This window comes from Cucurbita pepo, unplaced genomic scaffold (assembly GCF_002806865.2).
Source record: "Cucurbita pepo subsp. pepo cultivar mu-cu-16 unplaced genomic scaffold, ASM280686v2 Cp4.1_scaffold000273, whole genome shotgun sequence".
Taxonomy (NCBI): domain Eukaryota; kingdom Viridiplantae; phylum Streptophyta; class Magnoliopsida; order Cucurbitales; family Cucurbitaceae; genus Cucurbita; species Cucurbita pepo.
The window spans coordinates 47,581-63,001 of record NW_019646521.1 but is presented as its reverse complement, the minus strand read 5'-3'; the positions used below and the strand labels follow the sequence as shown (position 1 = coordinate 63,001).

General features: G+C 35.9%; 3 protein-coding genes across 3 annotated transcripts; 1 reads left to right on the top strand and 2 right to left on the bottom strand.

Annotated features, from left to right (window-relative positions):
- Positions 1 to 5,750: 5,750 nt before the first annotated feature.
- LOC111784765 lies at positions 5,751 to 6,395 on the bottom strand. The gene is made up of 2 exons (XM_023665375.1): positions 5,947 to 6,395; positions 5,751 to 5,850 (listed from the first exon to the last, which is right to left on the bottom strand). The coding sequence occupies exons 1-2, from the start codon at positions 6,393 to 6,395 to the stop codon at positions 5,751 to 5,753; spliced, it is 549 nt and encodes a 182-aa protein (XP_023521143.1).
- A 1,628-nt stretch (positions 6,396 to 8,023) lies between these two features.
- LOC111784764 (STOREKEEPER protein-like) lies at positions 8,024 to 8,626 on the bottom strand. Its single transcript, XM_023665374.1, has one exon. The coding sequence runs from the start codon at positions 8,624 to 8,626 to the stop codon at positions 8,024 to 8,026; it is 603 nt and encodes a 200-aa protein (XP_023521142.1).
- Positions 8,627 to 8,947: 321 nt separating this feature from the next.
- LOC111784762 (probable transcription factor At1g61730) lies at positions 8,948 to 9,601 on the top strand. Its single transcript, XM_023665373.1, has one exon. The coding sequence runs from the start codon at positions 8,948 to 8,950 to the stop codon at positions 9,599 to 9,601; it is 654 nt and encodes a 217-aa protein (XP_023521141.1).
- The last annotated feature ends 5,820 nt before the right edge of the window (positions 9,602 to 15,421 follow it).

Here is a 15,421-nt window from a genome sequence, read left to right as displayed (position 1 = left end):
TTGGCTGATTCCGCCATAGAGAAAATTTTGATATTTAAGAATACCAAGATCGGTGCTCTGATACCATGTTAAGAATGAGATAGAAAATATAATTGGGAAGGTGTGTATTATGATTGATATTGATATCCTTTAATCGGATACAAGCTAGTACAAATGAGGAAAATATAAAATAATTAAATACTAGAATAAAATAAAATATACTATAAATCAAATCATAAATAAAGAATATTATGATATAATATCTGAGATATATTCTATAAATAATATATACTCTAGATATTATATCTCAATAAATAGCCGCGGCCAAAAAAAAAAAAACGACCGTTGAAATTCTCGTGTCCTCAACCACGACCACGCTCTCTCACTCCCCACACTGCTCCTGCCTACTCAACCTCCAGGAGAGGAAAAAGATAAAGAAACACAAGTTAGAGTGAGAAAAATCGAAGCGTCTTCGGGTGAGCCTAAAACCAATCACCCTGACTTCTGAAACGGCCAACCTCGACGATTGTACGACCACCTAAGATATGTTTTTGCGCATCTCCAATGTCCATTGTCGTCGGTAGCAAGAGATAGATTTAATTTTTAGAAATCTCGTGGATCTATGGATGTAGATGATTATGAGCCACGAAACTCTGTGGAAGAGAAAAGGAGAGGTCAACAAAAAGACAGAGAGAGAAAAGAACCAGAAAAGACATCGAAAACGACCGCGGGGAGGAGAGAGAAAGGAAATTGGAAAATCGCGAAGAAGAAAGGATCCATCAGATTTGGATCCGGGTCGAACTCAAACCACAACCCACTAACTCTGCCCAACGCATGCATCGATCCAAATCTGTGGTCTAAGCCGTTGATGAATCGCGTACGCTTGTAGCAATCTAATAACCCGAGACTCACACTGAATGTTTGGCCCAATCCACCTACTGCACCTCAAGCTTGCAGCACTCGTGCACCCGCGTCATCTGACCCGAACCCGCGCCTCGATCCGAGAAGAGTACTGTGACGCATTCCTCTCCCTTGGTAACACATGTCATGCCTGCAGAAAAACACCTCTTGGCTAAAAAATGGCTCCGACGGCTCGGTTTCACAAATTCGACACCGACCCCACCCCAGAGATGATTTTCACCCTTACTGAGGTAATAGAGGTCGTTATAATGCCTTATTTCACAATTTTAAGTTGAATTTTGTTACAATTGTGAAATACTAACGAAACGTGATGAACGATGTAATAGAAAACGAACTCCTAAGACACTTGAAGCAGCTTTCAAATAATGGGAGCTAAATGTATTAAAAATTTAGGGAGAACGCCGCCTACCAAGTAAGTGGTCTTACTATAGAATAGACTAGGTATTTGCTTGATGTATGACAACACGTGTCTAATGGCGCTGACATGTATGCTTTATGCTTTATAATTATGATGTATGACCTATGATATATTGTGACATGTATGAATTATATGATGTTGTGTGATGAGGTTTGATGATATGTTATGATTATTATGACGCGTTTCAATAGCGTTATGATGATGATGCATGATCTTATTATCTTAATATGACATTATTTTCTATATTAAGTTGAGATATATGTTGTGAATGCCATATTGCATTATGTCAATAACTCGATCTAGGACACAACCCTACAAAAAAAAAATTATTTATGATGTTAAGATGGAAAGCTAATGCACATATATTACTATTAGTAATATAAGAATGAAAGTAGGGTTGTGTCATAAAGACGTTTAAAGACGAGAAACATAAGAACGTCATGCATTTCTGTATGTACATAAGCATCAGGATATTTTCCTTTTCATGATGATGAATATGGACGCGTACGCTATGATGATGGCCTAGGAGGGTGCGAATCGCTTGAGGATTCACGCCTTGCACATGTGGGTCGTGTGTAGGGAAGTACTACCCACATGTGGGTCCTAGAGCATTATTGCATGTGTTTGCATCTTTTTCACGACCCTTATAGTGGGGTCACATACTGAGTATTCTTCAAAATACTTAGGTCGTGTGTTACATCATTTTTTAGGTAAAGGCAAGGCGCACATGTACAGTTGACGACAACATCATCAGAGACCATGACACGTGCATAGGCTAGAAACATATTTAATTTCCTAAACTTATGTTAGAATAGGTTGTTATGCATTTCACTTATTTCATTATCATTTTCAATTTCATTTCTGAATTATGTTTTGAACCCTAAGACTAGGGTGGTATTTTCATTGATATAGTATGTTTATGTTTGAAATTTATTACTTAAATGATGAAGTTTTAAGAGTTATATTAGGCATATGAGCTTAAACTAAGATGATCTAACGAATTTAGGTAGCTGAAATCTAGGGTCATTACACCTTTTCTCTCCCTTTCTCTCTATTTATATATCTCGTAAAAGTGTCTCCTTATGACCATGCACCTAATAACTTAAGTCTTAGATATACTTAAACTTAGAGTCTTAAGGGCATACTTACTTGGTCTTGGTAGGACGTCCTCTTGAGTTGGGCCATAGAGAAACCTTGGACTCTGATACCACTCTGTAAGGACCGGGCTAATTTCCTGACTTCAAGCAGACCGTAAATTTTTGCAAAATAAAACAAACCGTATTTAAAATATAACATTCATTATATAATAAAATAGTGTTTATACATGAATAATTAAAGCTAGAGAGAAGATTTCACAAAAAATAATAAACAAACACAAAAATATTTTAAAACAAAAGGATTGAGAAGAGCGGGTGAGACATGTTTATGGTTAATCAGAAGGAAAAAAAAACACTCAGTACGAAATTCGGCAGGGTCGCGGAATCACGTCTCTCAACCCCCACAACCCGTAGTTAACCCACAACCTCGAAACCTCAAATCCTACTTCAAAACCAAACAAATCAACCAGGAAAACACTCAGTGGCCTTGGTACATCCACCCAGAGCAGATCTACGTCGTGGTTGTCACCGTCGTTGTCGGAGGAGGAAGAACCCAAAAGTTAGAATTTGAAGGAAACCAGATCCGCCTTCCCTGACGTCCATCAACCATGAAATTTCGTGGGAGAGAGGAGAAGAAGCAAGCAAAGAGGAAGAGGAAGAAAAAGGAGAGAGAAATGTCCCCCAGAAAATCGCGTAGGAAGTCGGGTAAGGAAGAAGAGATCTGATGAATCCGGGTCGGATCTATCCGTAACCCGAGGCCCAAGAACCCCCTCGGCTCAGCCCAACGTGAAACAGCCCAGACCCTAGGCCCAAACAAATCTCGGTCCAACCCCCTCTGCAACCCACGTGCGACCCACTAACCAAACTCGAACCGTGACCCGCGCCCGCACCCGCTCTACAAACCTGAGAACTCGAGACCAAACCCACCTGCAAACCCGAGGCCCAAGTCTCCTCGGCCCAGTAGCCCACCAACTCGCCTACGGCTCAGACCGCGAATCGAAGCACAGTAAATCGGCTTGCACGCGACTCGAACGTGACCCGAACTGGGACTCAACCCACGCCTCGACCCGACGACACTATGCCACGTGGCTCGCCCTAATGCCGCCACGTGGCACCCAGCAGCGTGGGTAGCCCCTCGGCTAGGCTCGAGTTGGCGACGCGTGGCGACTCCAGTGGCTTCCGGCGATGCTCCGACAGCTCCTCGGCTTATTTGGCTCGACTTCTCCAATTTTGGCCCGACTTTTACCGTTTCAACCCTCCTGAACCTATTTCTGGTTCAATTAAGGTAATTGAGGCCATTTTAGAGCCGTATTTCACATTGTTAGTTTGATTATTAATTAAAATGTGAAATACTAACAAAAGGTGACAAACGATACCATAGGAAGCAAACCCCGACAACCTTTGGAGCAACTCTTGAGAACCGGGAGCTTACATTAAATTAACTTATGAAGTACTTCGGCTAAAGTCAACCAAACAAGTGGCCTTACCCTAGGATAGGTTAGAAATTGTATGAGTTATGATGATGTATGCGCTGTATCATATGATGTCATATACTAGTATATGATCATGTATGAGTATATGATGATGTATGAGTTGTATTGTATGATGTTGTATACTAGTATATGATGATGTATGAGTTATAATGATTCATGAGTTATGATGCTTGATGATGTGCGTAATATATATATTTCGATGAATTACTTGATATACTTGAGGCACTTTATGGCAATATTATGAGTATGAAGATTGCATGACGTTTAACTTAATAGGATGATGTTTTCCATATTGAGCATGCTATATGATGATGAGTGTCATATTGTATCATGTCGTTAGATCGACATAGAACACAACTTCATCATGGTATTTTGTAGCTCATTGAACTCTTCTCCACGTTCCTCCTTGTGCGCAACAAAGCTACCATGGCTACCAACCGGTCTTGAGCTGCTCATTTGAGCAACATTTTCTTATAGCGAGTCCACTCTAAAAATCAATTCTATGATCGGCAACTCATCAAGGCAGTTACCCAATGCGTCGATTCCCTCGACTTCTTTATTCAATTCTATCACTTGTGCTTCTAGAAAGCAGACAATATCAAAGACTTCTTAAAGGAACAACATTTCCTCCTGTATCAAGGTAAGACAATCGACTTGTGATTTGGGTGTCTATTTTGTCATTGACATTGTTTCGGTCTTAATACGTCAAGGAGCTAACAAAGCTCTAATTTCACTTGTCACAATCGCATTTTTCTTGGCAATGGACTTTTGCAATTGTGCGGCACTTACTTCCCAACAGCAAGTGAGTCAAGTCAATTTTTATTCGTATCATCTACAGTCGAGTAACGTATGCTTAAGCCTCTAATCTCAATTAAAACGAAGGTTTTAGAAAATGAGGACAGAGTGATATTTATCATGAATATCCATAAGATCTTCTAAATGATATATTTGTTTTCAATTTCTCAAAATTAATTAAATACTCTCGTAACAAAATTATAGTGTGCCTTATTCATGATCCAAAAATAAGAACTTGAAATGCATTTGTTAGAGCAAACTCCACAACTAATACTTAGATCGCAAGTACAAGCATTTTGTATTACATGCCTTATTGTCCCTCAAACCCGAAATCATTTGATTTTCAATTGAATATGGATTGTTATCTGTTTTTAATTATGAATATCTTATAACTTTTTTATTTGAGAAGTGAAATTAATTGAATATAAAATTGAAAGAATAATAAGGAATTAATAGAGAAAACCTAAAATTAAAATTTAATTACGTATTCCTTAAATTCTTTATCATTATTTTATTTGATTTTGTCCATAAATAAACCAATCACATCCATTGCTACCATAACTATCCCACTCATACATTCATGCCAACACTCTACTTATGTAATCTATTATTATCCCAATCATTTTCATCAAATTTTCACCTTTTAATTTCAGCTAAAAAAATTCTCACACCTCACTCATTTGAATACTATCAAATTTTAATTTAATTAATTGCACGAAATACTGATGTAATGGGATTGTTCGGATTGTTACAACCTATAGCAGATGGTTTGAAATCGAGGGTATAATTTTGATAAAACTTCAAAAGAAATTAGAAAAAAAGAGGTTGAATATTAAATTTTAAAATCCTATCAATTGTAATTTGAAGAATTTATGCCCTACTACTCATATACCGCAAATCCTCTCAACTTTATAAAATATAAAAATTGATAATTGAAGTATAATAAGAGATTAAAACAAATTACATCTCAAAATGAAAATAGCCCATCCAAACCCTAACTTTCATTTATAATATAATAATAAGAAATTAATAGAGAAAAACATAAAATCAAAGGTGGAGAGTGGAGCCACTAATCTTGTGATAGTCAAAGGAAGACAATTCACTTAGCTTTCCGAATTTGGTCTCATAGTACTGGACAAGCTCCAACCTAGGAGGAAACAAAAACAAAAAAAACAAAACATTTGAAATTGAATATAATAAGAAAACATGAAATGAGGTTAAAAAAGTGATTTATGGAGGGTACCAATAAGCCAAGCATTGATAAGGAGCATAGGTGTCGTAAATTTGCTTCACATCTTCCCCAACTGTCTTCTTGGTGCAATATTGGATTCCATGTACTTGTTTTAAGTGCCTTATGGTTTCAGTATCAATTGGGAGTTGGTGGTAAAATCCAAGGCACATGAATATATTGGCTGTCGCAAAAGGACCAAACCCTTTGATTTTAGGGAATGCATCCGGAGAGGACACTGGTTTTTCTAATGATTGGAGGTTAATTCTCCCACTCTCAACACTTTGAGCAAATTTAACCATGTAATTAGCTCTATAACCAAGGCAATGATTCTTCAACGCTTCAACTCCCATCCTACAAACCTCCCTTGCATTTGGAAAATTGCCTCTTTCATTATTCCCTTTCCTTTTCCTCTTCTTACTTTCCCTCATTTTGGCTTGTATCGCACATAGCTTCTCCGCCATTTCCAGCGTCCTTCTCCACCTAATCATGGGTTTATAATTAAGAAACTCAAAACAAATCAAATCAAATATGGCTACTTACGAGGTATTGCACATAAGGATGGACTTGACCACATCTTCGAACAGAGATGGAGATCGAAAAATCCGACCAAATCCGATCTGTTTGGCCGTGGGGTGTAGGTTTTGAAATCTTCTAATCTCATCTTCATCTTTCTCTGTAAGTCGCAACATCCGAGCCACTTGATCCTACAAAAGACAGACCCATCAAGAATGTGGAGAAGGGGATAAAAGAGGAAGGTTGGAAATTACCAATATAGCCACTTCATCTTTAGGAGGGAGGGAGCGAGGAGAGTGGATTTGAAGGGTAAGTAGAGAAGAAGAAGATTGGTTGATAGAGACCAAAAGGGAAGTGTCTGAATTGGAGAGACGAAGTGGACGTTGGAGTGTCTTGGAAGAAGGAATCCATAGGTTTGGTGCCATCATAAACGCACCATGGTTACACACAGCTTTCTCAAGGTTGAAATCACTCACTCTAACTCCTAATTTCAATTCAATCATTTTCATCTTTCTCTCTACCTCTTCCCACCTTCCGACCTTAATATAATTTTTTTAGTTTTTGATTTTGTCCATAAATAAACCAATCACATCCATTGCTACCATAATTAACCCTTTCACACATTCATGGGAAGACTCTACTTTGGAATCTATTATTATCCCTCCATTTCATTCTTTCTTTGTAAGGGATGATTATACTTTTTTTTTTTTTTTAGTACTAATTCACACTCAAACTCATACCATCTCTATAGTTCTGGTCAAATTTATAACAAAATCGGGCAAGATTACAAATTCTATATATTGCTAATCCTGCATATGGGATGTTCAAACAAACTTTTTTTTTTCTTAGGAATGAATTCAAATGAGAGTACACGTAGTAGGAATTTGTCCAAAAAAATTTAAATAGAGTAGATATAACCATCCTATTTTTATTCGCCTTTTATCTTTGTATTCGTAGTCACGGTCCAAAATTTAGAACTTTAAAAGTTAGGTCTTGATAGGAATTTTTTTTATGTTTGATGAATTTTAATAATAGCTTACAAAGTATATGATATTAATTTTTTTAAAAAAATATATGAATTTAGATAAATATTTAAGAAAAAAAAAAAGTTGAGTCAGGGCATCAACAAAAGATTTTGATTGGAATAATAATTAAAAGTGTGATGTCCCACCATGATTGGGGAGGAGAACAAACAACCATTTATAACGGTGTGGAAACCTTCCCCTAGCAGACGCGTTTTAAAGCCTCGAGGGGAAGCTCGAAAAGGAAAGCCCAAAAAGAACAATATCTGCTAGCGGTGGATCTGGGTCGTTACAAATGGTATCAGAGTCAGACACCGGACGATGTGCCAGCCTTCTCGTTGTTCTCCGAAGGGGGTAGACACGAGGCGGTGTGCCAGTAAGGACGTTGGGCCCCGAAGGGGGTGGATTGTAATTTGGTTCGTTACAAAAAAGGAATAATGGAGATTAGAGGATTTAATTGAGCAATCAAAACAGTAATCCCAAATTAATAAAGTTTGCATAACAGTGATAAGAAAGAATACAAGGGTTTTGGATATAATTTTATAGAAAAAAGATCAAGGAAAGAACTTCACCAACGCCCTATTATAATGATCATACTTCAGCCTTTCCATGTTCTTGGCAAGTTTGGCTTGCTTGTACTCGAATCTGCTTCTACAAAGCTGGACCTCCCCAAATTTCCTCTTCATGCTTCTCACTCTCTCACTCTCCAACAACTCAACATCCACTCCTTCATGGAAAAGGAAGCCATCAAATTCTTCGCACATTAAATCATTGGACACCTCAAACTTCGAACATACCATACTGCCCCAAATTTTGGTGGACAGTTCAAATAGTGTTTGGAGGTGAGGAGTGTTGTGGGTATTGTGTTCAAATTTGGATGAATTCTCCATGAACTTCTTCTTTAGACGACAAATCTTATCTGAAACTTGAGATTGCTTCACACAGCTACGGATGAGTCGAGGCTTTATGAATTCATAAAATCCACCAATGTCGGATTTGGCTTTTATTCCTTGATACTCGTAATACCCACTTACCAAACTAATCTCATCTTCTTCACTCCATAGCTTTGGAAACTTGGTTCCACTCTCATTCTTTGTTTCTTTCATCTCTTCTTCGCCATCTTCTTCATTGGGACACTCCACCTCCTCCTCTTGCATAACTCACTACCCCCACAAAAAATTAGGGCAAAAGAGAGAATTGTCCTCACTTTTGTTATTCTGCATGCATACACACACATATATATATGTATAGAATTTTTTTGAATAATAGATTCCATAAGTAGAGGGTTGACATGAATTATGAATGGGTAATTAAGTTTGGATTTTTTTAATATACTTTCCTTGTTCAAATATTGTCTTAAGCATGTTGTTTAAGAAAAATAAAATTTCCATATAAATATAATGAATTATCATTTGTGTATGTGAATTTGATTGGTATGCGTTTTGGTTTTTGGTTGTAATCTTCCAAAGTGTTTGTTTATGGCTTCTAAACGCCATTCAAGAACGTTGAATTCTTATTCAAGTGAAGACAATTCAGATTCAGAGTACAAAATAGAAGAGGAAAGTAGCGAAGAATCAGAGGAGCAATCAAAGAGAAACAACAATAGCAGCAAAAAGAGAATAAAAAGGAGAGTATTGGAGTGGGAAGAAGAAGATGAAATCATTGTGTTGCAACAACTCTACCAATTCGGAGGAAGCAATGCTTCATATTCAAAGGCCTTCTACGAGTTCGTGAAGAAGAGATTAAACAACAATCAAGTGTCGATGAATCAAATGAGTAACAAAATCGACCGATTCAAAAAGGAATATCTAAAGAACGAGTGTCGAAAGAAAGTGAATGATTTGAAATTCTCGGAGTATCATGAATTTGAAGTGTTTATGTTGTCAAGGAGAATATGGGGAGGTAAGAGAAGCAAAAGCAATGGAGGTAGGATGAAGTATGCAAAAGGATTCTCGGAGTATCTGGAAGAAATGGATATCGATATCGATTGTTTAACGCCTTCGTGTTTGGAACATTTTAAGAAAGAGTGGGAAGTTCAGTTGCTTATGTACATCGAGCTTTTGTCTAAGAAGTCCAAGTTTGATGCTAAGCTTATGGAATTGTTGTTTACAAAGTCTTCACACAATAATTAATTTTTTATTTCCCTCTCGTGTAACTCTTAAGTTAGTTTAGGGCGTTCTAATTCTTTTGAAATAATTTTACGAACGGTTAAGTCCACGAATTTCTTCAGCCTGTACTCATTTGAATTTATGTCTAAAAAAAAATATTAATATAAAATTTCTATAGAGATGGTCATGAGTTTGATTATCAATTAGCCTGATATTAATAATAATAATAAAGGAAAAAATTATAATTTTATTCATTAAAAAAAAAAAAAAAAAAAAATGAAATGAAGGTATAATAATAGAATCCATAAGTAGAGCATTGGCATGAATGTATGAATGGGTTAATTATGGTAGCAATGGATGTGATTGGTTTATTTATGGACAAAATCAAATAATAATAAAGAATTTAAGGAATACGAAATTAAAATTTGATGTTATGTTTTCTCTATTAATTCCTTATTATTCTTTCAATTTTATATTCAATTAATTTCACTTCTCAAATAAAAAAAGTAATAAGATATTGGAGATAACTATCTATATTTAATTTGATGGCATGTAAATACAAATTATTTATATTATAAAGTTAAGTTATAATCTATGCTTGAGCCAAACACAAACTATACCCAGGTATTGGCCCCATACGATCAAAGTTTTTTTTTTTCATTAAGCTCATTCAAAGGTTGAAACACACAACTTTTAACTATCTATTACCAAGAAAAACGAAACTGTGCCAACAGACCAACCCATTGGAAACCGTCTCTGCTCGCCGCCGTCATCCATACTTGTGCGTCTTGCCTCTACTGAAAAATGTTGTGACAAATAGCCTGAGTATTTCGAAGAATTCAGTAAGTGAGCCCACTATAGGGGGTCATGCAAATGCAAACACATGCAATCATGCTCTTGGGACCTATCTCTATCTCATCTAGGAGTGGCTTCCAGTTCAGAATACTATGAATGTATAGTACTTCCCTACATACGACCCACATGTGTGAATGTGGATCCCTAGGCGACTCGCACACCCCCTGGTCCCTCTCTTGTCAAGCTAGCTATATGTAGCGACGTCCGAAGGTCAGTGGAACTCCTGGTGTCATGCTCCTCATGATCATCCTGCTCATCATACTGTGCACATCTGTACTCATCATCTCTCGGGGAAGTAGTCCTATGCTTATGCACATACAACATGCATGAGATCCCTTTAATTCCTATCTTAACATCTCTTCTGACGAACCCTCTAGTCTCATCTCTTTGTTATATTAAGTAACACATGTTCGTTGGATATTTATATTAATATCATTTTCATGCTCTTAAGTTTGTATCCTATATCAGTCTATCAACATAATGCAATATGGCACTCATCATCATATGGCATGCTTAATATAGAAAACATCAACATATTAAGTCAAATGTCATGCAATCATTATACTCATCATATCGCCATAAATTGCATTAAGCATATCAAGTACGTCATACATCGAAATATATATATTACGCACATCATCATGCATCATAACTCATCATCATCATAACTCATACATCATATGTACTAGTATACGACATTATACAAGTATTTTTATACTTACTCCTTTTCCCTTTATTTTTCAGGTATTCACAGGTTGTCCATGGAGGTGGAGGAGTGTTCGAAAACTGTGCGGTTACAGAGGGGGTCGTTCTAGAGCATTAGTTCATTTTTACATTTTGGAGTCTTGTTGACTTGTATTTCAAACTCGTTTCCCATTTTTTAATATTTTCAACGTTGGGTTTAATTTTGTATTTAATTTTAGTATTGTTGGCCTTCTATTCTAATTTAAATTTATCAAATTTTTTATGTTTTATTTTATTTATATATCTTTTCTATCTCCCCCCATTTAATTATCCTCTTTTACTTATAAATGTAATGAATTGACCCCACATTCAATATAAGAGCTACATAATTATTTTATTTTCTAATTATGCCACTTATCTTTTTGAATTTAGGATTATAGGATTATGAAGTATGGTAAATTTAGTTATCGGATGCGGCGTCAATTCATTCATGTAGTTCTTATAACTCAAGTGTCACACGTCGACAAACTCTTACCTTACTTTGTCCTTGAACCATCGTACTATTTCATTTTGATACCATATATAATGCCTCAAGCCAAAGATTTAAAATTCAAATTTAACTCGGGATCACTTTAGGTGAAGAAAGTGATGGTTTAAAGAACCCTCACCAAAGAGGTTTTGATAAGTTGATTGGTGAGAATTTAAAAGGAGATTAGTAATATTGTTTTGGGGGTTTTCTTCATTGAGAAATAGGCTACCTAATTGTTGTCTCAATTTGAGAGAAGAACCACCCTAAGTCGTGGTTGGAGTTCTCCCAAGGTGAGGTGAGTTTTTAAGATTTTGTTTTTTTAGGTCGATTAAGTTCATTTTTCTATGTTTTTGAGCTGATTACAACTCTATTAATATTAAATATGACTTTATGGCATAATTGAGATATCTTGGAGAACTTTAAAAGAAAAAAACCCTAGTTGCAGCAAAGTAAGTACCTAACTAGATTTCCTATTTGAGCTTTGTCTTTGTAGGAAACACATGATTATGATTAAGATAAGTAAGTAGCTAACTAGATTTCCTATTTGCCAGTTACGGGCAAACTTCGAGGTAGAAGCTCTCAACAAATCTACTAAAATCTTATTCAATAGTTCAGTCGGTTCATTAGTTTGAGGGTGAAACGCTTTGATGAACCTACACTGAGTACCCAGTGCCCTCTATAAATTCTTTCAAAATTTTGAGGTGAAACAGATATCTCAATCTGACACTATTGATACGAGCATGTCATGCAGCCTCATTATCTCCTCTAGATATAATCGATCCCACTTATTCACTAAGTACGTCATCTTGCTAGGTATGAAGTGCGTTGACTTAGTTAGTCTATCAAATAATAACCCAAATTACTGTGAAGCCCTTCCTCGTCGTAGGTAATTATGAAATGAAGTTCATCGCCACATCTTCCCACTTCCATTGTGGAGTACTCTGAGGTTGCAATAATCCCGAAGACTTCTGTCTCAGCGCCTTTACCTGCTGAAGGGTCAGACACTTGGTTACATACTTTCCCACATCCCTCTTCATATTGGGCCACCAGTAGCATGTTTTCAGATCTTGGTTGTAACGCCCCGTTAGGTTTAATATATATATATATATATATAAAACAAAATAAAGAAAAGAAAAGAAAAAAAAAACTGACCACCTCTCCTCTAATCTCTCCCCCTCCCCTCAAAAGACCTCCCTCATTCAGTATCAATCATTCAGCAAATAAAACAGAAACACAAGGAAAATATTTTTGGGAGGAAGCATACCATAGAGNAAACTCGTTTCCCATTTTTTAATATTTTCAACGTTGGGTTTAATTTTGTATTTAATTTTAGTATTGTTGGCCTTCTATTCTAATTTAAATTTATCAAATTTTTTATGTTTTATTTTATTTATATATCTTTTCTATCTCCCCCCATTTAATTATCCTCTTTTACTTATAAATGTAATGAATTGACCCCACATTCAATATAAGAGCTACATAATTATTTTATTTTCTAATTATGCCACTTATCTTTTTGAATTTAGGATTATAGGATTATGAAGTATGGTAAATTTAGTTATCGGATGCGGCGTCAATTCATTCATGTAGTTCTTATAACTCAAGTGTCACACGTCGACAAACTCTTACCTTACTTTGTCCTTGAACCATCGTACTATTTCATTTTGATACCATATATAATGCCTCAAGCCAAAGATTTAAAATTCAAATTTAACTCGGGATCACTTTAGGTGAAGAAAGTGATGGTTTAAAGAACCCTCACCAAAGAGGTTTTGATAAGTTGATTGGTGAGAATTTAAAAGGAGATTAGTAATATTGTTTTGGGGGTTTTCTTCATTGAGAAATAGGCTACCTAATTGTTGTCTCAATTTGAGAGAAGAACCACCCTAAGTCGTGGTTGGAGTTCTCCCAAGGTGAGGTGAGTTTTTAAGATTTTGTTTTTTTAGGTCGATTAAGTTCATTTTTCTATGTTTTTGAGCTGATTACAACTCTATTAATATTAAATATGACTTTATGGCATAATTGAGATATCTTGGAGAACTTTAAAAGAAAAAAACCCTAGTTGCAGCAAAGTAAGTACCTAACTAGATTTCCTATTTGAGCTTTGTCTTTGTAGGAAACACATGATTATGATTAAGATAAGTAAGTAGCTAACTAGATTTCCTATTTGCCAGTTACGGGCAAACTTCGAGGTAGAAGCTCTCAACAAATCTACTAAAATCTTATTCAATAGTTCAGTCGGTTCATTAGTTTGAGGGTGAAACGCTTTGATGAACCTACACTGAGTACCCAGTGCCCTCTATAAATTCTTTCAAAATTTTGAGGTGAAACAGATATCTCAATCTGACACTATTGATACGAGCATGTCATGCAGCCTCATTATCTCCTCTAGATATAATCGATCCCACTTATTCACTAAGTACGTCATCTTGCTAGGTATGAAGTGCGTTGACTTAGTTAGTCTATCAAATAATAACCCAAATTACTGTGAAGCCCTTCCTCGTCGTAGGTAATTATGAAATGAAGTTCATCGCCACATCTTCCCACTTCCATTGTGGAGTACTCTGAGGTTGCAATAATCCCGAAGACTTCTGTCTCAGCGCCTTTACCTGCTGAAGGGTCAGACACTTGGTTACATACTTTCCCACATCCCTCTTCATATTGGGCCACCAGTAGCATGTTTTCAGATCTTGGTTGTAACGCCCCGTTAGGTTTAATATATATATATATATATATAAAACAAAATAAAGAAAAGAAAAGAAAAAAAAAACTGACCACCTCTCCTCTAATCTCTCCCCCTCCCCTCAAAAGACCTCCCTCATTCAGTATCAATCATTCAGCAAATAAAACAGAAACACAAGGAAAATATTTTTGGGAGGAAGCATACCATAGAGAGATGGTTAGAAAATAATGATGGAGAGATGTTAGACAATAATGATGGAAAGATGGTTAGACAATAATGATGGAGAGATGGTGGGTAAATAAAGAGATGTCATTTGAAAAGCTTAGTAGTCAGATTTACCATCTCCTTTCTAGATATTAGCAATTATTTAGATTTCAATTAGAAATTTAGAAATTATGTTGTTGCAATGATCTGAATTAGAAATTTAGAAATTATGTTGTTGCAATGATCTGAATTAGAAATTATCTATCCTAGCAAGAGTCTATTAAAATTGGTCAGAAAAAAAAAATAATAAGAAAGAGAGGAAGATAGGGAGAAGGAAGATTTGGAAAACCTATCCAAATAAAAAAAAAAAAAAAGTTTGAAATACATGATGAAAAGGAAAAAAAAAAAAAAAATACAAAATTTGAATGTTAAGGATAGTTGACCATTCATTATAAGGCAAATATCTAGATATTTGCCTTATATTACGGGTTACCATATTTGCCATTTTATTAATGGCAAGTACATAGTATTCATTTATTATTCTTTCCTTTTATCGCTATTTCTATATTATTTGTAATTTACCATATTTCTGTATTTTGTAAATGATTATAAATAAGAGAACTCTCACCACCATTTAGGTGTGGTGGATTCAGCAAACATTCACATGGTATCAGAGCCCTTTCGGTTTAACTACCCTCATCCTGTCTTCTCTATGGCTTCCGAATCTTCTTATCATCTTTTTCCTTTCAATACTCTAATCCATCAAACTTTCTTCCTCCAATTATCTTCTTTGGAAAAGCCAACTTCTCCCTCTCCTTGAGAGTCAAGACATGCTGGGCTATGTCGATGGAACTATGGTTCCACCACCTCGCTTTGAACCAGAAACCTC